The sequence below is a fragment of the Erithacus rubecula genome (assembly GCF_903797595.1).
Source record: "Erithacus rubecula genome assembly, chromosome: 8".
In the NCBI taxonomy this organism is placed as follows: domain Eukaryota; kingdom Metazoa; phylum Chordata; class Aves; order Passeriformes; family Muscicapidae; genus Erithacus; species Erithacus rubecula.
This window is the reverse complement of record NC_136659.1, coordinates 405,901-426,563: the sequence shown is the minus strand read 5'-3', so window position 1 is coordinate 426,563 and position 20,663 is coordinate 405,901. Positions and strand designations below refer to the sequence as shown.

Below are 20,663 nucleotides of genomic sequence, written 5' to 3'. Positions count from 1 at the left end.
TTTTATTTTAATTTTTTAAATTATTATTTCTGGTAATGATTTAATTCAACCTGGTTTGGGTAGTTGTTTTCTGCATGCTGAAAGCAAATAAGCTTGATAGGGACTTCTTTAAATTAATGAAGGTTTTGTAAGGAGCCAGACAAAAAATGGAATTCGTCTACCAGATGGAAATTACTGTCCTCAGTGAATGTGTATTAAGCACCCACCAGATCCAACTATGAGTTCATTTTAACAGCATCAGACATATATTTCTTTTATCTGATCAGAAACCAAGACTCTTCTTTTTATTGCCAGGCTCATCAGCATCAGTTTCTTCACTTTAGCTTTATTTTCATGAGAAATTATTTGCAAACTGGCTGTCTGTGTTAAGTTACTCTCTTTGTGGGGCTGGAATATAAATTTCATGTTGAAACGGCAATAAATAATCTTACAATTGTGGATTTGGAGAAAGACACTTGAATGCAGAACTCAGATAATTTTCAGACCTACTCCTTGACATCTGCTTTTACCAGAATTCTTCTGCAGGGTTGTTAAAACCGATCTAGATATCTGCATCTATTTTGATAGACACCATGTAATCTGTTCAATGGTAACACTGGACATTTCATTTCAGGCACAAAGCAGGACACAAATCCCTTTCCTAGGAAATGCTCCCACACTTCTGAATTGTGTTTGCACAGTATCTCTGCACGGTATCTTTGAGCTGAATGGGTGGGGTTTTTATTCTTCTCTCAGATTTCTTTTATGTTTGTTGACAGGCATATGAAGAGCCCTGTAGACTGATAAGCAACGTAAAGAATAATTCTATTAACTAGAATATTAGGATAAAATTATATCTAAGTCATTCTGTCATGTTAGCGCTCACGAGAGTGGCACTGATTTGAGATTTAAGAGGCAAAGTCTTGGTGATTACACAACATAATTTTTACTTTCATAAACTGATGATCTCAGTGCTCCAAAGAGTTTCTAACTTAGCTACAAGGTTAGAGACATCCTGCCCTCATTTTTTCCCTACCAACTCCTGTCTTCACATTCCTGTGGGGTGGAAGTCACATGTTACACCAGGAAAAATCTTCTGTTCCTCCTTTCTTCAGTCTCTTTTCTAGCTACATTTTCTACAGACAGTAGAGGAATTTATCCTGTTTCACTCTGAATAGCCAGCTTAGTTCAGACCTCAGCTGATCCTCTGCTAATCTAAGCACTTAATGTACTCTTTGTCTGCTCTCCCTTTATCTCTAATTTCTCTTGCCCTTCCTGTTGTTCCCTCACTTTTCCCACAGTTGTTGCTCTGATGGTCTGGCATAAAAAGTAGGGAGGGTGTCTGTGGACTCCATAAGAAAGTGTGGCCATCCTATCAAGAGGCTTTTTCTGTTCTAGTCAAGGAAAATGTATTTGATTTGACTGTTTTCAGCTGACTGGTTTTGCCATTGAAAATCCAATTGAATCTGGAGTAGAAAAAAACCAAGCAGCAGTTTCCAAGTTCATTTGGTCAGCTCTTGTCTCAGCACTTGCAATAAGTTCTTTGCATCCAGATTTCCTGCATTTCATGAAAATTTTTTGTGAATCTGTACAATCTCCCAACTCTCCTGCGTTGGCCCTCTTCAGAAATTGGTTTTGCATGTCTAAAGATGGTTCTTCCATGTGCAGAGTGATAGAGTGGAGCTACTCAGGGCAGTCCCAGCACCCTTTGTGTGTCATGAGACAAATCCCTTTGCCTCAGGCTGTAAGGATTTGTTTATCCCGACTGAGCATGCTGGGAGTCCCACCACCATTTGTGACCAGAATGGAAAACTTTTATGATGATGCTAGTTTTTCATCAAGTGGAATTCTTCCTTATCACCGTCGAAAAGGCTTTGCTCAGCCATTGGTTTTCATTGCACAGATACAAAACATTCCTGCAATGGAATTAGTGGAAGGTGTTACACCTTCTTCTGGATTTTAGGAATTCTTCCTTAGCACCGTCGAAAAAGCTTTGCTCAGCCATTGGTTTTCCTTGCACAAAGACAAAACATTCCTGCAATGGGATTAGTGGAAGGTGTTACACCTTCTTCTGGATTTTATCTTTCTCACAATACATGAGAAAGGTTTTCAAGACAGCATCCAAAGACCAGAACTCCTTTTTTGTGTTCCTCTGCTGGTTCTTCTCCCTTTGTTTGCCTTGAACCCATCCATTAGTTCACTTTTCTGGTGTAGTACCAGGTGAATAAAAGGCAATCAGGATTGTCCTCCTCAGATTTGGGATTGCGTGGTTCATCCTGATGGCTGTGACATCTTCATAAGAGGTGCAGTTTCAGCTGCTTCCAGGGGGTAGGAATTCAACATCAGCCTCGTGTCATAAGGAATGGAGTTTTATCCATTCTGCTGGATGTGTTTTTATCATTTTCTCGCCATGAAATTAGCAGGTCAATTATTTTAACCACAATGATTGTTACAATATGACACCCCTGCTCTTGGTGTCACATATTTTGTGCTGACAGTGTCTTAGTGCTGATGGAGTTCAAAGCTTAAACATTAACAGAAAGTACAAATATTTTCCTAAGGACTTGGTTTTACTTCCCTTCCACAAACATAGGAAAAGTCACAACCATATTGGTAAGTTAAATATTAATTTCTACAGCCAATAAATTCCCTGCTTACTTTGCATGAACCATCCTCTGAAGAATTGCGTGGATCCCTACGAAGCCAAACCATCTGGTTCACTCCCACCAAAATGGTCCTTTTTTACAGAGATACTTGGATATTTCTCCTCCTGATGCTGTCTTTAATCCTGGCAGAAGGTGGAAAGATCTTATTGAATAAGGGTTTAGGTTAAAGTTTTATGGAGAGATGAGGAAAGATTTTCTGCTGACTGACGATGGTACAACAAAATGCAAGTTTGATTTAAGGAAAATTAATTTTTCTCAGGTTTTGGTGATAGAAAATAAAAGCAAAACCTGAATCCAGGGTTCTCTAATAACATTTATTTCTCATATTAAACTTTCAGTTATGTTTTACTGTATTACTTGCATCAGTTTCATTAGGGAAGAAAATAACTTTAAAAATGTGATCAATTTCCTCAGTCTATAACAACTTCTGTCAGCCTCCAGTGGCAGTGATGGAAAAGCTTCCTTTCAGTGCTCTCTTGATAGGCACAGTTCTCCCATGTGGGGTCAGCAGTGTTTCTGAGCATTCACTCTGTGGGTGCCTTTTCTTCATGGATTTTCACTCCATTTTATCATCAGACCCTGGGCATGCTGGGCTGATGGCAAGAAGTTCCACAAAGCTGGGGTCCTGTTGAGGGAAGAAGGTGGCGTTGAGCCAATAACCTTATCATGGTGTGTGAAGGTGGCACTCCTTTCTTGACTCACACAAAGCCACCTTTGGAGTCCAAACCGTCCCTGAATCGATCCTCATCAATGTTGTCACAAAGGTCTGATGACCTGAAATGGGAGGAGAGTCAAAAGATCAGGGGCAGAACACAGCTACGAAAGCTAGCAAAGCAGCCCTGGCCTCTCAGGTGTGAGGGTTCCTCTCTGCACAGCCCACATCATGCTGGTGACACTGCTTCTCCCCTTCCTGTGCCTCCTGAGCCCGGCTGCTGCTGGGAAGCTGCTGGTGATCCCTATGGAGGGCAGCCACTGGCTCAGCATGAGAAAAGTGCTGGTGGAGCTGAGCAAGAGAGGGCACGAAATAGTGGTTGTCGCACCGGACAACAAAATCCTGATCGATTCCGCAGATGTCTATGAACTGAAAACCTACCCTGTGCCATTGATGAAGGAGGTCGTGGAGGAACATGTGCGGACCCTTAGTGCAAAATCTTTCAGCCAAGAACCTTTCTTGGTGAGATTCTGGAAGCTTTTGGTAGAATACCGGCAAAGTGGAACCATCTTTCATGCTTCCTGCAAGTCCTTGCTGTACAACCAAGAGCTGATGAAGTACATCAGAGACGGTCACTTCGATGCCCTACTCACGGATCCCGTGTCACCTTGTGGGCAGATCATTGCCCTGCACTTCTCCATCCCCACTATCTACTTCCTGCGGCTGGTCCCGTGTGCCTTAGAGGTTCATGCAGCTCAGGGCCCGGACCCGCCGTCCTATGTCCCACGCATGTTCTCGGAAAACACGGACCACATGACCTTCTCTGAGAGGGTGAGGAACTTCCTGATTGCTCTTTCTGAGTCTTTCATCTGCAATATTGCCTATTCTCCATTTGAAGAGCTGGCCTCAGAGTTCCTCCAAAAACCAATGACAATGACGGATCTTTTAAGTTATGGATCCGTTTGGCTGAGGAGAATTGACTTTGTCTTTGAGTATCCCATGCCTGTCATGCCCAACATGGTTTTCATTGGAGGCATCCACTGTGGAGAGAAGAAGAAGCCATTATCTCAGGTCAGTGGCTGGCTGGGAGAGGGTGTGCATGATCCAAATGAGGTATTTGATAGGGATGTATCTTATCGCTCTTGGAGGGAGACTATTTACAAGAGCCTGAAGTGATGGCACAAGGGGAATGGCTTTGAGCTGCCAGTGGAAAGGGTCAGATGGGATATTGGGAAGAAATCTTCTCTGTGATAATAACAAGGTCCTGACACAGGTTTCCCAGAGAAACTGTGGATCCCCAACCCCTGGAAGTATTCAAGGCCAGATTTGCTGGGGGTTGAAGTAATCTGAGATTGTGGAAGGTATCCCCGCCCATGGCACGGGGTGGAAAGGCATCAGCTTTAGGGTCCCATCAAACACAAACCATCCTGGGATTCTGTAATGACCAGCTCTGTCTTTACAAAAAATTATGGTATTGTGTCCTGGATTTATTACAGGAATTTGGAATATCTAGCCATGGCTTTTTTAGATGGGTTTTGGAATCTCCTGTCATGAGTTTATGAAAGCATTTTTTGACGTCTTGTTCTGGATTTATTTGAGGTATTTGGGGACCGCTTTCATGGACATGTTTGGGGGGGTTGGTATCTATTGTCATGAATTTAATAGAAGTCTTTAAGGATCTCTTGATTTATGAGAGGGGTTTGGCGTCTCCTGCTATGAATTTATTAGAGGGGCTTGGCGTCTCCTCCTATGGACTTATTGGAAGGGTTTGGGAATCTCTTTTCATGAATTTAGAAGATGAATTTTAGGATATCTAGTCATGGAATTATTCCAGCCTTGGCCAGTGTGATGTAGCTCCCCTAATAATTCCCTCCTGAGCCTGCAATGGCCCAGCCTGCACCTGACAAAACCATCAAGCTTGGAAAAGACCTCCAGGATCACCCAGTCCCAGCCTCACACCAGCACTGCCATCATCACCCCTAAACCACGTCCCCAAGTCCCACATCCAGGCTCCTCTTGGACACTTCCAGAGATGGCAACACCACGACCTCCCTGTGCAAATTATTCCAGTGCTTAACCATTCTTCTAGAAATTTTTTTTTTTCTCTACTACCTGCACTGAACCTCCCCTAGTGCAACTTGAGGACATTTCCTCTCATCCTTTCCCTTGGGACACAGCAAGACAGCCCGATTCCACCTCACCTCCTGCCAGGGAGTCACAGAGAGCAACAGGGGCCCCCTGTGCTTCCTTTTCCTCATAAACACCCCCAGTTCCCTCAACTCTGAAGATTTTTTAACCCCTGACCCAGCTGTGGACAGGCCTGCCCCCAAATTTGTGACTTCTCATCCAAATCCACCCTTGCTACTGTCCCTTTGCTCACATGCAAGCAGGGAGCAATTTGATCTTGCCCTGCCTTGAACCCAGCAAATTGCAGAATTCCTGGCTGGGATAACCTGGGATAACCAGGCCAACCGAGGAAGCCTTTGACACGTTCACAAACACTGAGGCACTGATTAACTTCACCTGTCCTGGGATGGCCTTTGCACCCACTCCTCATGCTGAAGGTTTAGATTGAAAATTCATCCTGCAGCAGGAGGGAAGGGAGGGCAGGACATTTCCCTGTCAGCTTTCTCCTTATCCCACTTGAGCAAACAGCTGGAGTGCCATCACAGAATACATAAATTAACCTTTTTTTGTGAGAAAATGCTGTTTGCTAAACTGGTCAGCTTCCCAATGCCCAGTTCCAAGTTTGCTTTATAAAAATCTGAACATATTTAGTAGTTTTTTCCTGTATTTTTGATTTTTTTCTTAACAATTTATAATAAAAGACTTAGAGAAGGTTTTAGCGTCTTTCACCTCAGAGCTTCTTCCCTCTACTTTGACACTCAAAAACTTTGTTTTCTGAAAAGCCATCCTGACATAAAACGGCTCTCTGCCACCTTCCCAGTAGAAGTAATTAAAGACATTGGTAAAAGAGGAAAAATAAATTAGGCTGATCTCAGGAAAACAATATGCAGTTCATTTTTCTGCATTGACCATGGTATGAAAGGAGATGAGAGAAGTTGTGTTACTGAGGGATGGAGGCTGCATGGCTCTGAATATCCTGGAGTGCATTATTTTTAATTTTGGCATCCGTGGCAATGCGTGAGGTTGGGGAAATCATGTCTGGGCTGAACCTGCTCCTTTGCTCAGTCAGGTCTGAAACCTGAGGCTCCAGCGGCTGGTGAAACAGATTTAGTGCTGGTCTGATTCCTGGGGGGCAGGAGTTATCAGCTACCTGAGGGCAACTTCCCTGGTGGGGAAACAACTCTGTAAAGTGAGAATTTGAGCTATGCAGAGAGAGGTTAGCCTCTCTCAATACCTCTTTGTGGTGTTCCTGGCACTGAGGAGATTACTGGCAGCTCAGAAGAGTTCTGAGTCTTCTCCTGATGGTTTTCTGCTCCATCTCTGGAAGAATCACCTGAGGATCCATGTCTCCAAGATGGAGAGGCTGTTTTCATTTGTTATTGTGGGGTTAGGAGCTGTTCACACCAAGCTGTTCACACTCTGTGTCCTGGACAAGAAGTTCCACAGGACACAACAAAGATAAGGAGTCCTGAGGGATCTGAGTGGCAGCTTGAGGAAATAATTGAACAATGAGGAACTTTGGTTACTCAACAGTGGAAGGCTCACCAATCTTGATGAAACTTGGCTTTCCAAGAAAGGAGGGAAAAGGCAAAATAAACCACCCACAATCCAAAACTGTGAATCATTAACTACAGCATTACCACATATCACAATACAATAAATCCACCCATCACTTGCTTTCCAAAGCACCTTCAGGCTCAGTCACCTTCAAGAGAAATCTCTTCCACAGCACCAGTTCTGACCACAGCAACATGGATTTGAGACTTTGCTGCGCCTGGATTTCCATCTTCCTCCTTCTGCCCGGCATCTCAAAAGGAGGGAAGCTCCTAGTGGTGCCCATGGTTGGAAGCCACTGGCTGAGCATGCAGGAGGTGGTGGAGGAGCTGAGCAGGAGAGGACACGAGGTGGTGGTGCTGGTTCCCGAGGTGAGCTGGCAGATGGAGACGACACAGGCCTACAAGGTGGTCATGTACCCGGTGAGGCAGACACTGGAAGAGCTGGATAATGCTTTCCGGGAATACCTTGTTGTACACATGACGGAGAGGCCTTTCCCCCTCAATGCCCTGGCAATGTACAAAGCCTCGGTGCACGTTTTCAGCACCTTCTTTGGTCAGTGTAAGGATCTGTTCCGAAGCCAGGAGACGCTGAGGTTCCTCAACCAAAGCCGCTTTGATGCCATCCTGACTGATCCGGCCTTCATGTGTGGCACCATCCTCGCTCACCATCTCTCCCTTCCCTTTGTGTTCTTCATGAGGGGATTTGGCTGCAACCTGCACTTTTCAGCCCCACAGAGCCCGAGCCCTCTGTCCTATGTCCCGAGACTCTTCAGCTTCAACTCGGACCGCATGACTTTTTTCCAGCGGGTGGAAAACGCCCTGATTTCCCTCCTGGAACTTGACTACTGCAATGGTTTTTATGCAGAAGCACTTAAGCTTTCCTCAGAAGTTCTTCAGAGGGATTTGTCTCTCACAGACCTTGTGAGCCCCACCGCCATTTGGATCATGAGGTTTGACTTTGTGTTCGACTATGTCAGGCCAGTGATGCCTAACATGGTCTTTGTTGGGGGGATCAACTGTGCTAAGAAGAAACCACTTCCTAAGGTAATGTTCCTTTGCCTTCAAATTCTACATTTCCCCATGAAAAGTCATTACCTTATTGCAGGAAGTTTACTGTTATTGATTTTTTAAAGTATTATTTCTGGTAATGATTTAATTCAAGTAGGTTCAAGTACTTGTTTTCCACAGACTGAAATCAAATAAGCTTGATAGACAGTTCTTTAAATTAATGAGGATTTATTAAGAAGCCGAACAAAAAAGGAAATTCATCAACCAGATGGAAATTACCGTCCTCAGTGAATGTGTATTAAGCACCAAACAAATCCAGTTTTGATTTCATTTCAACAACGTTGGACATATATTTCTTTTATCTGAAACCCAAGAGTCATCTTTTGTTTTTATCTCCAGGCTCATCAGCAACAGTTTTGTCACTTTAGTTGTATTTTCATGAGAAATTATTTCCAAACTGGCTGTCTGTGTTAAGTTATGCCTTAATATTTGGGTGAATATTAATGTCGTGTTGAAATGACAAGGAATAAACTTACGGTTGTAGATTTGGAGAAAGACACTTGAATGCAGAACTCAGATAAGTTTTCAGACCTACTCCTTGACATCTGCTTTTACCAGAATTCTTCTGCAGGGTTGTTAAAGCTAATCTAGGAATCTGAGTCTATTTTGATAGACACCATGTAATCTATACAGTGGTAACACTGGACATTTCATTTCAGGCACAAAGAAGGACACAAATCCCTTTCCTAGGAAATTGCTCCTGCATTTCTGAATGGTGTTCATGTAGTATCTCTGCACAGTATCTCTGAGCTGCAGGGTTGGGGTTTTCTTTCTTCTCTCAGATTTCTTTTATGTTCTTTGACAGGCTTGTAGAGAGCCTTCTAGATTGATAAGCAAGTCATGGATTATTCGATTAACTAGAATATTAGGATAAAATTATATCTAAGTCATTCTGTCATGTTAGGGCTCACTAGAGTGGTGGTAGTTGGAGATTTAAGAAGCAAATTCTTGGTGATTACACAAAATAAGTCTTTATATTTATGTCCTGAAGGTCTCAGAGCTGCAAAGAGTTTGTAATTTTGCTACAAAAGTAGAGACATCTTGCCCTCATTTTATCCCTGCCAGCTCCTGTCTTCACATTCCTGATAGATGAAAATCACGTGTTCCACAGCTGGATAAATCTTCTGTGCTTCTCCTTTCTGCAGTCTCTTTTCTAGCTACGTTTTCTACAGACAGTAGAGAAATTTCTTCTATTTCATTCTGAATATCCATCTTAGTCCTGACCTCAGCCAATCCTGTGCTAATCTATGAACTTCATGCACTCTTTCTATGTCCTCACTTTATCTCTAATTTCTCTTGCCTTTCCTCTTGTTGCCTCAATTTCCCCATAGTTCTTGCTCTGATGGTCTGGTACAAAAAGTAGGGAGTCTGTGGAGATCATAGGAATGGTGTGGCCATCCTATCAAGAGGCTTTTTCTGTTCTAGTCAAGGAAAATGATCTTGCATTGGCTGTCTTCAGCTGACTGGTTTTGCCATTGAAAGTCGGATTGAGTTCAGAGTAGAAAACAAACCAAGAAGCAATTTCCAAGTTAATTTGGTCAGCTCTTGTCACAGCACTTGCAATAACCTTTTTGTGTAAAGATTTCCTGCATCTCATGAGAATTTTTTGCGAATCTGTATAGTCTCATGCTTTCGATCTGTGCCATCTTCCACGTCTTCTGCATTGGCTGTCTCCAGTAATTAGTTTTCCATGTCAGAGGATGGTTATTCCATGTGCAGTGTGACAGAGTGGAGCTACTCAGGGCAGTCCCAGCACCCTTTGTGTGTCATGAGACAAATCCCTTTGCCTCAGGCTGTAAAGATTTGTTTATCCCAACTGAGCATGTTTGGAGTCTCAATGCCAGAATGGAAAAACTTTGTGCTGTTGATGGTTTTTTCATCTCAAGGACTTCTTCCTTCTTACTGTACAAAAGGCTTTGCTCTGATGTTGGTTTTCCTTGCACAAAGACAACACATTCCTGCAGTGGGATTTGTGGCAGGTGTCATACCTTCACTTAGGTTTTTCTGACTCACAATACAATAAAAAGGTTTTCAAGACAGCACCTAAAGACCAAAGCTCTTTTATTATGTTCTTGTGCTGGCCTCCTGTCTCTTTGTTTGCCTTGAACCCATCCAATAGTTCACTTTTTTTCTGCACTGCCATGAGGGAAAAAGCCGACCAAGTTTGTTCTCCTCAGATTTGGTATTGTGTGACACATCTTGATGGCTGTGGCATCTTTGTAAGAGGTGCAGGTTTGGCTGCTTCTGGGGGTGGGAATTCAACATCATCCTTGTGTCCTAAGAAATGAAGTTGCATCCATTCTACTGTGTGTTGTTTTATTATTTTCTCACTGTGTATTTACCAGGTCAATGATTTAAGCATGATGCTTGTTACAACATGACATTCCCACTCTTGGTGTCACAGATTTTGTGCTGACAGTGTCTTAGTGCTGACTGAGTTCAATGCTTAAACATTAACAGAAAACACAAGTATTTACTGAGGACTCGGCTTCCCTTCCCTTCCACAAAGATAGGCAAAGTCACAGGCGAATCACAACCATATTGGGATGTTAAATATTAATTTCCTTTGGCAATAAATTCCTTGCTTACTCTGCATGGACCATTCTATAAACAATTGCGTGGATCCCTCTGGAGCAGAACCGTCTTGTTCACTCACACTGAAATGGCTCTTTTTTATGGAGGCACCTGGATATTTCTCCTCCTGATGCTGTCTTTAATCCTGGCTGAAGGTGGAAAGATCCTGGTGGTACCTCAGGATGGAAGTCATTGGCTCAGCATGCGCCCAGTGGTGGAGAAACTGCAGTGGAAGGGACACAAAGTTGTTGTGATTGTACCCCCAACCAATCTGTATATGAAGTCAAAGGAGCCTCAGAATTACACAGTGAAAGTGTATCCAATACCTTACACCAATGAATACTTGGCTGAAATGCTCAAGACCTACATTGCTGCCCATTTTATTGAACAGTCTGTCATTATCATGCTGTCCGTCCCTCCCGAAGAGTACCTCCAATACTGCCACTTCTTTCAGCTGTTGGATCACTTCCACAGCTCATTCGTGATGGTACTTCTGCATTCTTTCTCTGTGGCCAAACCTTTCTCTTTCTCTCATTAAAATCCAGTCCCAGAGGGAAAGGGCACCTGGCTGCTATACGAATACCTAATGTAAACCGGAGTCTTGGGTTAAAGGTTCCAAATTCCTTGCCTCAGTACCATCCAGTTGCCCATAAGGTCCCAGACCAAAAGCAGCCAGGTTTTGTAAGTGTCACAGCCCCATCATAGATTATGAAGACTATTATATGACAGGAACTCAGTGATGATCTCAACCTCTGGTTTCCCTGCTGGTTTTGAGGGCCCTTCTTTCTTATCCTTATTAGCTGGGTGCTCTGATTTTATCTTACAATTCTTTAGAAGCAGCAGCCACATTATGATATTATTAGCATTTAGAGAAGGTTTGAACCCTTTGAAAACACTTGGGGTAGATCAAAAAAACTGGGTAAAGGGCTGGGAAAAAAATTTCCCCTAGTGTCATTTTGTCACAATAAGTACCATTATTAAAGTAACTCCAAAAGCATACAGTTAGTGTGTGATAGCCCAGAATCCATGTGCACACCTTCCAGAGAAAGTAAAAAATCACCTTATTAACCGATAAAGCAAACTGGATAACAGCCACAGTAGCTTTAGTTATAGAGCCCATGTTTCGATAAGGACCTGCAAATGGGAGAAATATAGCTGTGACCACGTGCCACCAGAGGCACGCAAAGGTAGACCTCATGGTGCCACACAATGAGGTTTCTATATCCAGCACACAAAAATTAACATTACTCAATAACTATTATTCTTTTTTCACTTGATGCCCTCGTGCCTCACATTGGGCGCCAAAATCTGTCTTGATTTGAAAGACAAGTGTGTGCTAAGAAAGGCAGGAGCCTCTCTTGAAATGGAAAATGTAAACCCTTTCCTGCCAAATTATTACAATTTTGAAATTAAGGGGCTCTTAGGCAAAGATATGGGAATAGGAATAACACTTCTTTACTAGGAAAATTAAAATATAAAATAAAATACAGTAATACAAAAAACAAGACACTGACTGAGTCAGAATGCAGCCTGACACCCCATCAGTCAGTCAAGGTGTTGGTAGCAGTCTGATTAAATGGTGGCTGTAGTTTTCCCAGAGTGACAGACGTGGCTCAGTTGAAGCAGTGGTCCTGTAGAAGGGTGCAGTTTTCCTCCAAAGGTTCAGTGATGCTGTAGAAGGGACTGTTTTTTCTCTGGAATCTAGTGGGAAAAGGCTGCTCTCATGTTCCAAATCTCAGATTTTCTCTAGATAGGAAAGGTTTGGCTCCTCCCCCTGGGTGGGGCATCTCTTAATGGGATGATGTAATTTTATCAGTCATGCAGTGGGACTCAATGGCCCATTAACAGAAGATGTCTCCCTGGAGGAAGGATGGGTTGTGGAAAAGATGAAGAACACTGCCCCTCCTGGTTTTAACAGATGGTGATAGAATACATACTTTTGGTTACGTACTGATTTTCCAGCCAGGACAATTCCTGTCAGGATAACTTTGAAGAACTTGCATATGAACTTTTCAAAAAGAAAGTGACAGCGACAGAACTCCTGAGCCGTGAATCCTTCTGGCTGATGAGATACGATTTTGTGTTTGAGTTCCCCAGAACAGTGGTGCGAATCATGGCTTTTATCGGGAGGATGAGATGTGTTCATAAGAAAAAACTGTCTCAGATACATAATTCTGTTTGTTTCTTTTAATTGAAAAGGCAAAAATATAAATGAGTCATACAGTAGCAGAGTGGATTGTGGTCAAAGAGTCCTTAAAGCTAATCTCGTTCCAACATCTTGCCATCTTTGGTAAGGGATGTCACTCACATCCTTACATCAAATCCTGGCTGACAACAGCTTGGTGTTTAAAGATAGAAATCCTGCATGATGCAGAAATGTTATTTCCTAATACTCGGCATTCAGATTATATCACATCCTACCAGACCTAAAGCTTTATCAGTCTTAATCAGGGCAATTTAAGTGACATGTAGCTTTTATGCAAATCATAATCTCTTTCACTGAACTGAAGAATTTTGGTATCATCCTTTCCCAGCTGTCTCATGGACTGTCTCTCCCTACTTCCATATATCCCCTCTCCTGTCATCCAGAGTTAAGGTTATAGGATTGAAGATGTTACCTGTTTTCTATCACAGCCATCCACTAGATCGATTTCTTTCCATCTGCCTTTACAGTCAAGGTGCCAATATCTAAGCCCCAAAATGCTTTTCCAGTTCCATCCTTCCCTTCTTTTTTACATCATTGAATTAGGCTTTAACCTTTTCTGGGTATGTCTATCTGCTGGAAATTTCCATATGGGCTTTTGTGTGCCAAGTTTCCTGTGTTAATTTGCCAGCCTTGTCTGAGGTTATGGTCCATTATTTGTGGATCTCCTTCCTTTGAGCAGTTTGACAACCCCCATTAAGCTAATCCATGTTGTAAACTACCAAGATGAGATCACCGTGGGTGATGGAGGTGTCAGTCCTTTTGAAGAGTAGGTTCTCAGCAAAGTGCAAGATTTCCCACCAGGCTTGGAAAGAACCATGCAGAAACTCCATGGGAAAAAAACTCCAGCAAGGATTTGAATCTAAAAGCTCCAGAACGCATTGAAGAAGGAAATGGCTTCCTTTTATGGGTTGATGTTGTGACTAGCTCCTCTCCCTGCCCCCGCCATGAAGCTGCCGGCCGCTTCCCCCAGGCCGCTTTAGCTAGGCTGTTTTTTTGTTTTTCTGCTGGCCTGCCACTGCCGCCGCTGCTGCCACCACTGCCACTGCTGCTGCTGCCCACCCCCCACTGTTTTGCTGCCCCCCGCTGCTTTTGTTTGCCCTCAGCTTGCTTTTGCTTGCCCTCGGCTCGCTTTTGCTTGTTCCCAGCTGCCCCTCTCCCTCTCTTCCCTCTCTCCCTTCTCCTCATCCCCAAGATTTGCACCGGCTCCAGAGGAGACAAATCTCAACTTCAGAGACCACCTCTGGAAGTCTGACAAAGAAGCTTTGCTGCCCTTCCCAGCGAAGATCAGCCGAGTTTGTGTCACTCTCGCGGTGAAATTTTTTGGTCATCTGGGTCTGTGCTGGGAAGTGTTTCTTTTGTATTTTTGTTAATAAATAATCTTTTTCCACTTTCCCCTGAAGAAAATTCTTTCCGAGCCTGGTGAAGGAAGGAATTGTAAGGCGGGGGAGTGGGGAGGGGGCTCCTTTGGAGGTCTTTTCCCCAAATTTGTCCTAAACTTGGACACATCCCATGTTCACCAATGTATAAACTTTTTTGAGACATTATCACCAGCATTAAACCCTCAGCCATTTATAACAAGAAGGCTGTGGACACAGGGTTGAGATTATGAACTGGCCCAACATTGGTCATGAATGGAGTCCTCACTGGCCGTGAATGATTCATGATTTGCAGTGAAAGAGGTGTTTTTGATCTTTGTAATCTGGGTTACAAGGGTGAACTGCTCTTTTGCAACTTCATTTTATACCTGATATGATAAGTGATTAGGTTAAAGGCATATGGAGAGATGAGGAAAGATTTTCTGCTGGCTACTTATCTTCCAACAAAATGCAAGTTTGCTTTAAGGGGAATTAATTTTTCTCAGCATTTTGACTATTGAAAAAAAAGCAAAACCCAAACTCCAGGTACTGCAATATTGCTGATATCTTGTATTAATCTTTACGTTATATTCCACTGGATTACATGGATCTGTTTCATTAGGAATTTGATGACTCTGCAGTGGAAGGGTCAACAAACTTGGCTAAACTTGGCTTTCGATGAAAGGAGGGAAAAGGCAAAATAAACCACCCAAATTCCAAGGCTGTGAATCATTAACTAAGGCATTACTACATAGCACAATGCAACAAATGCCCCCATCAGTTACATTCCATGGCACCTTCAGGATACATCCTGCAGGAGAAATCTCTTCCACAGTCACTACTGTGACCACAGCAACATGGCTTTGAGGCTTTGCTGTGCCTGGATTTCCATCTTTCTCCTTCTGCCCGGCATCTCCGAAGGAGGGAAGCTCCTGGTGGTGCCCATGATGGGAAGCCACTGGCTGAGCATGCAGGAGGTGGTGGAGGAGCTGAGCAGGAGAGGACACGAGGTGGTGGTGCTGGTTCCCGAGGTGAGCTGGCAGATGGAGACGACACAGGCCTACAAGGTGGTCACGTACCCGGTGAGGCAGACCCTGGAAGAGCTGGATAATGCTTTCCGGGAATGTGTCATAGTATACCTGACGAAGAGGCCTTTCCCACTCAATGCCCTAGAGGTGTACAAAGTCTCGGTGAAGTTTTTTGACACCTTCCTTGGTCAGTGTAAGGATCTGTTCCGAAGCCAGGAGACGCTGAGGTTCCTCAACCAAAGCCGCTTTGATGCCATCCTGACTGATCCATTCTTAATGTGTGGAACCATCCTTGCCCACCGTCTCTCCCTTCCCTTTGTGTTCTTCATGAGGGGATTTGGTTGCAACCTGCACTTTTCAGCCCCACAGAGCCCAAGCCCTCTGTCCTACGTCCCGAGACTCTTCAGCTTCAACTCGGACCGCATGACTTTTTTCCAGCGGGTGGAAAACACCCTGATTTCCCTCCTGGAACTTGACTACTGCAATGGTCTCTATGCAGAAGCACTTAAGCTTTCCTCAGAAGTTCTTCAGAGGGATTTGTCTCTCACAGACCTTGTGAACCCTGCAGCCATTTGGCTCTTGAGGTTTGACTTTGTGTTCGAGTATGTCAGGCCAGTGATGCCCAACATGGTCTTTGTTGGGGGGATCAACTGTGCTAAGAAGAAACCACTTCCTAAGGTAATGTTCCTTTGCCTTCAAATTCTATATTTCCCCATGAAAAGTCAACACCTTGTTGCAGGAAGTTTGTTGTTATTGATTTTTTAAATTATTATTTCTGGTAATTATTTAATTTAAGTACGTTTGGGTAGTTGTTTTCCACAGACTGGAATCAAATAAGCTTGATAGACAGTTCTTTAAATTAATGAGGATTTATTAAGAAGCCAAACAAAAAAGGCTCCTACTCCGAGCTCTTGGCTCTTACTTTGTCGGGTTAACTTAAATAAGCAAAGCATCTAATAGTTAAAAAGCTTATTTATTACAAAGCACATCTTATTACAAAGCACATCTCTCTCAACAGGCAAGCAGACAGCAATGGCAAAGCAGTAGCAACGGCAAATGCAGTGGCAATAAGCAAATGGCTAGAAGCCAGAATGGCTAAAAGCAATAACTCTCCCTAATACATACTTTGATATAGTATTTTTCCAACAAGCTAAGGTGCAAACTTGGACCACCACCCCTTAATTTATTCCAATTCTAATTTCTTAGCACACCAGATTATGTATAGAACTACGCATACAATCTATCTTGCTCTATATGAACAATGTAAGCAATATTCTTACTATAGGTCTGTTATGTCTAAATCCCATCTACATCTGTGGGCCTGGAGCTGAAGATATCAGTATGTTTCAACTTTCACTAGAACTTGCTCTGCTACTCTGGCATTTGAAACCTTTCACTTACTAAAAGCATTAGAACTCACCCTAAAATTACTTTCTTCTATTTAAATGTCTACTTTATGTGTGAATGGCTTAATATACTTCAGTCCATCCAAAGGCTTTAATTCAATCCCTGCATTCTGATTTCTCCCTGAAGAATTCAAAGAGACCCCTGACTCACTGACTCAAACGACAGCCCTTCCTGAAGTCTAAGACAGTCTCAGCCACCAATGTACCAGCACGCAAGCAATGCCTGGAGTTCAGGCGATCAGATCTTATGGTGATTTCAGCTCTAAGTGTTTTCACCTTGGCTTGCAAGGTGCCTCAGCTGGCACAGAGAGGAGAGACTGGGAAGCACTGCGTAGAGGTTCCACAGAGTTCTTTATTGTCTTCTTCTGCAAAGGGGAGTCCAGTGGCAGCGCATTCTGCTGAACTGAGTAAAAGCAGGAGTTTTTATAGGGCGAGTATGGTTTGGTAAAAGAACCAGTGGTTTGGGGTTGAGAGAATGTGAGCAATAGTTTTATAAGGAGATAAAGAGGGGGTTCTGAAGAGGGGAGAAGGCTTTCATAGCCTAGTCACCATGACTGAACAATTCTTATCTAGAGGATAGCTCTCCACGGAAGTCTTGCAGGGGGCCCTGCATGCTCCACACCAGCATTCAGATTATATCGCATCCTACCAGACCTAAAGCCTTATCAGGCTTAATTAGAACAATTTAAGTGACATGCAGTTTTTATGCAAATCATAATCTCTTTTCTTGAACTAAAGAATTTTAATATCCTGCTTTCTCAGCTGTCCTGTGGACTGTCTCTCCCTACTCCCATATATCTCCTCCTCTGTCATCCAGAGTTAAGGTTATAGGACTGAAGATGTTACCTGTTTTCTATCACAGCCATCCACTAGATCAATTTCTTTCCATCTGTCTTTATGGTCAAGGTGCCAATATCTAAGCCCCAAAATGCTTTTCCAGTTCCAACCTTCCCTTCTTTATTACATCATTGAATTAGGCTTTAATCTTTTCTGGGGATGGCTATCTGCTGGAAATTTCCACATGGGCTTTTGTTTTTTTTTGTTTTTTGTTTATTTTTTGTTTGTTTGTTTGGCATTTTTTTTTGTTTGGTTGGTGTTTTGTTTGGTTTTTTTTTTCCCCATGTTCATTTGGCAGCCTTGTATGAGGTTATGGCCCATCTTCTGTGGATCTCCTACCTCTAAGCAGTTTGACAATTCCCATTAAGCTAATCTATGTTGTAAACTACCAATATGGGATCAGTGTGGGTGATGGAGCTGCTGCTTCTTTTGGAGGGCAGGTTCTCAGCCAAGTGCAAGATTTCCCACCAGGTATGGGAAGAAACATACAGAAACTGCATGGGAAAAAAAGCTCCAGCAAGGATTTCAATCTAAAAGATCTAAAAGATCGAGAATGCATTGGAGAAGGAAATGGTTTCCCATGTTCAATGACTTATAAACTTTTTTGAGACATTATCACCAGCATTAAACCCTCAGCCATTTATAACCAAGAAGGATCTGGACACAGGGTTGAGATCATGAACTGGCCCAACATTGGTCATGAACGGAGCCCTTATTGGCCGTGAATGATTCATGATTTGCAGTGAGAGAGGTTTTGTTGATCTTTGTTATCTGGTGTACAAGGGTGAACTGCTCTTTTGCCACTTCATTTTGTACCTGATATGATAAGCGTTTAGGTTAAAATTATATGGAGAGATGAGGAAAGATTTTCTGCTGGCTTCTTATCTTCCAACAAAATGCAAGTTTGCTTTAAGGGGAGTTATTTTTTCTCAGCATTTTGACTATTGAAAAAAAAGCAAAACCCAAGCCCCAGGTACTGCAATATTACTGATTTCTCATATGAATCCTTAAGTTATGTTTCACTGTATTACTTGCATCAGTTTCATTAGGGAAGAAAATGCTTTTAAAAAGGGCGATATTACCTCAGTCTATGACAACTCTGTCAGCCTCCAGTGGCAGTGATGGAAAACCATCCTTTCGGTGCTCTCTTGATAGGCACAGTTCTCCCATGTGGGGTCAGCAGTGTTTCTGAGCATTCACTCTGTGGGTGCCTTTTCTTCATGGATTTTCCCTGCATTTTATCATCAGACCTTGGACATGGTGGGCTGATGGCAAGAAGTTCCACAAAGCTGGGATCCTGTTGAGGGAAGAAGGTGGCATTGAGCCAATAACCTTATCATGGTGTGTGAAGGTGGCACTCCTTTCTTGACTCACACAAAGCCACCTTTGGAGTCCAAACCCGCCCTGAATCTATCCTCATCAACATTGTCACAAAGGTCTGATGACCTAAAATGGGAGGAGAGTCAAAAGATCAGGGGCAGAACACAGCTACAAAAGCTAGCAAAGCAGCCCTGGCCTCTCAGTTGTGAGGGTTCCTCTCTGCACAGCCCACATCATGCTGGTGACACTGCTTCTCCCCTTCCTGTGCCTCCTGAGCCCGTCTGCTGCTGGGAAGCTGCTGGTGATCCCCATGGAGGGCAGCCACTGGCTCAGCATGAGAAAAGTGCTGGTGGAGCTGAGCAAGAGAGGGCACGAAATAGTGGTTGTCGCACCGGACAACAAAATCCTGATCGATTCCGCAGATGTCTATGAACTGAAAACCTACCCTGTGCCATTCACGAAGGAGGACATGGAAGAACACATACACTCTACTAGTGCAAGAGTTTTCAGCCAAGAACCTTTCTTGGTGAGATTCTGGAAGCATTTGGGAGATTATCGAAAGAGCGGGGCTATGTTTCATGCTTCCTGCAAGTCCTTGCTGTACAACCAAGAGCTGATGAAGCACATCAGAGATGGTCACTTCGATGCCCTACTCACGGATCCCATATCACCTTGTGGGCAGATCATTGCCCTGCACTTCTCCATCCCCACTATCTACTTCCTGCGGCTGGTCCCGTGTGCCTTAGAGGTTCGTGCAGCTCAGGGCCCGGACCCGCCGTCCTATGTCCCACGCATGTTCTCGGAAAACACGGACCACATGACCTTCTCTGAGAGGGTGAGGAACTTCCTGATTGCTCTTTCTGAGTCTTTCATCTGCAATATTGCCTATTCTCCATTTGAAGAGCTGGCCTCAGAGTTCCTCCAAAAACCAATGACAATGACGGATCTTTTAAGTCATGGATCCGTTTGGTTGAGGAGAATTGACTTTGTCTTTGAGTATCCCATGCCTGTCATGCCCAACATGGTTTTCATTGGAGGCATCCACTGTGGAGAGAAGAAGAAGCTGTTATCTCAGGTCAGTGGCTGGCTGGGAGAGGGTATGCGTGATCCAAATGAGGTATTTGATAGGGACGTATCTTATCGCTCTTGGGGGGAGACTATTTACAAGAGCCTGAAGTGATGGCACAAGGGGAATGGCCGTAAGCAGCAAGAGGAAAGGATCAGATGGGATATTGTAATGAAGTCTTTCCTGTGATGATAGTGAGGTCCTCACACAGGTTTTCCAGAGAAGCTGTGGCTGCCCAAACCCCTGGAAGTATTCAAGGCCAGGTTGGATTTGGCTTGGAGCAATCTGGGATAGTGGAAGGTTTCCCTGCCTATGACAGGGAGTGGAACAGAATGAGCTTTAAGGTCCTTTTTAATCTAAACCTTTCTGAGATTCTACCTAAGGATATAATTTAGATTAAGACTTTCTGTACAGACAACCCACACTGGGCAGGAGCACAAAATATTTTTTCAGACCCTATCTTTTGGGTCTGCCCAACACAGGGGTTCTGTTTGGTGAGAGCATCATGTGCTATGCTGTGTTTTATCCTAGCTGAAACCAGGCACAGAAATTCTCAGGCAGGAATTAATGCCAAAATGGGCTGGTGAATTATAGCAGCTCTTCCAATAGTTTTTTACCTTATGTAGAAGGCAGAAGCATATTTCCTCTAGAACCATTAGCTGCTTATCTTGTCAGAAAAATACCTCAGTGGGTCATGTTCAAGAGCATCATGTTGTCTGTTACATACCAGCAGTTTTTGAGTCAAAGGCTTATATTTTGTAGTGTAGGTTTTGGTCTAACGGCTTTCATGAAACCCAGCTGAATCTCAATGTCTATTTCAAGA

At 43.4% G+C, this 20,663-nt stretch overlaps 1 protein-coding gene across 7 annotated transcripts in view; it reads left to right on the top strand.

Annotated features, from left to right (window-relative positions):
• The window catches only part of LOC306804264 (UDP-glucuronosyltransferase 1A1-like), a 93,794-nt gene that overhangs the window by 35,121 nt on the left and 38,010 nt on the right, over positions 1-20,663 (top strand). The window contains exon 1 of one of the 7 annotated variants that reach the window (XM_079310594.1): positions 3,491-4,368. The exons of 3 other annotated variants lie outside the window; for them this stretch is intronic. In XM_079310594.1, coding sequence (XP_079166720.1) covers positions 3,529-4,368 — 840 coding nt within the window. In that variant the 5' untranslated portion in view covers positions 3,491-3,528. Of the gene's footprint in view, positions 1-3,490; positions 4,369-7,160; positions 8,025-14,962; positions 15,890-18,994; positions 19,850-20,663 lie in introns of those variants that run through there. 3 more of the 7 variants (XM_079310593.1, XM_079310603.1, XM_079310595.1) reach the window with 3 other exon arrangements.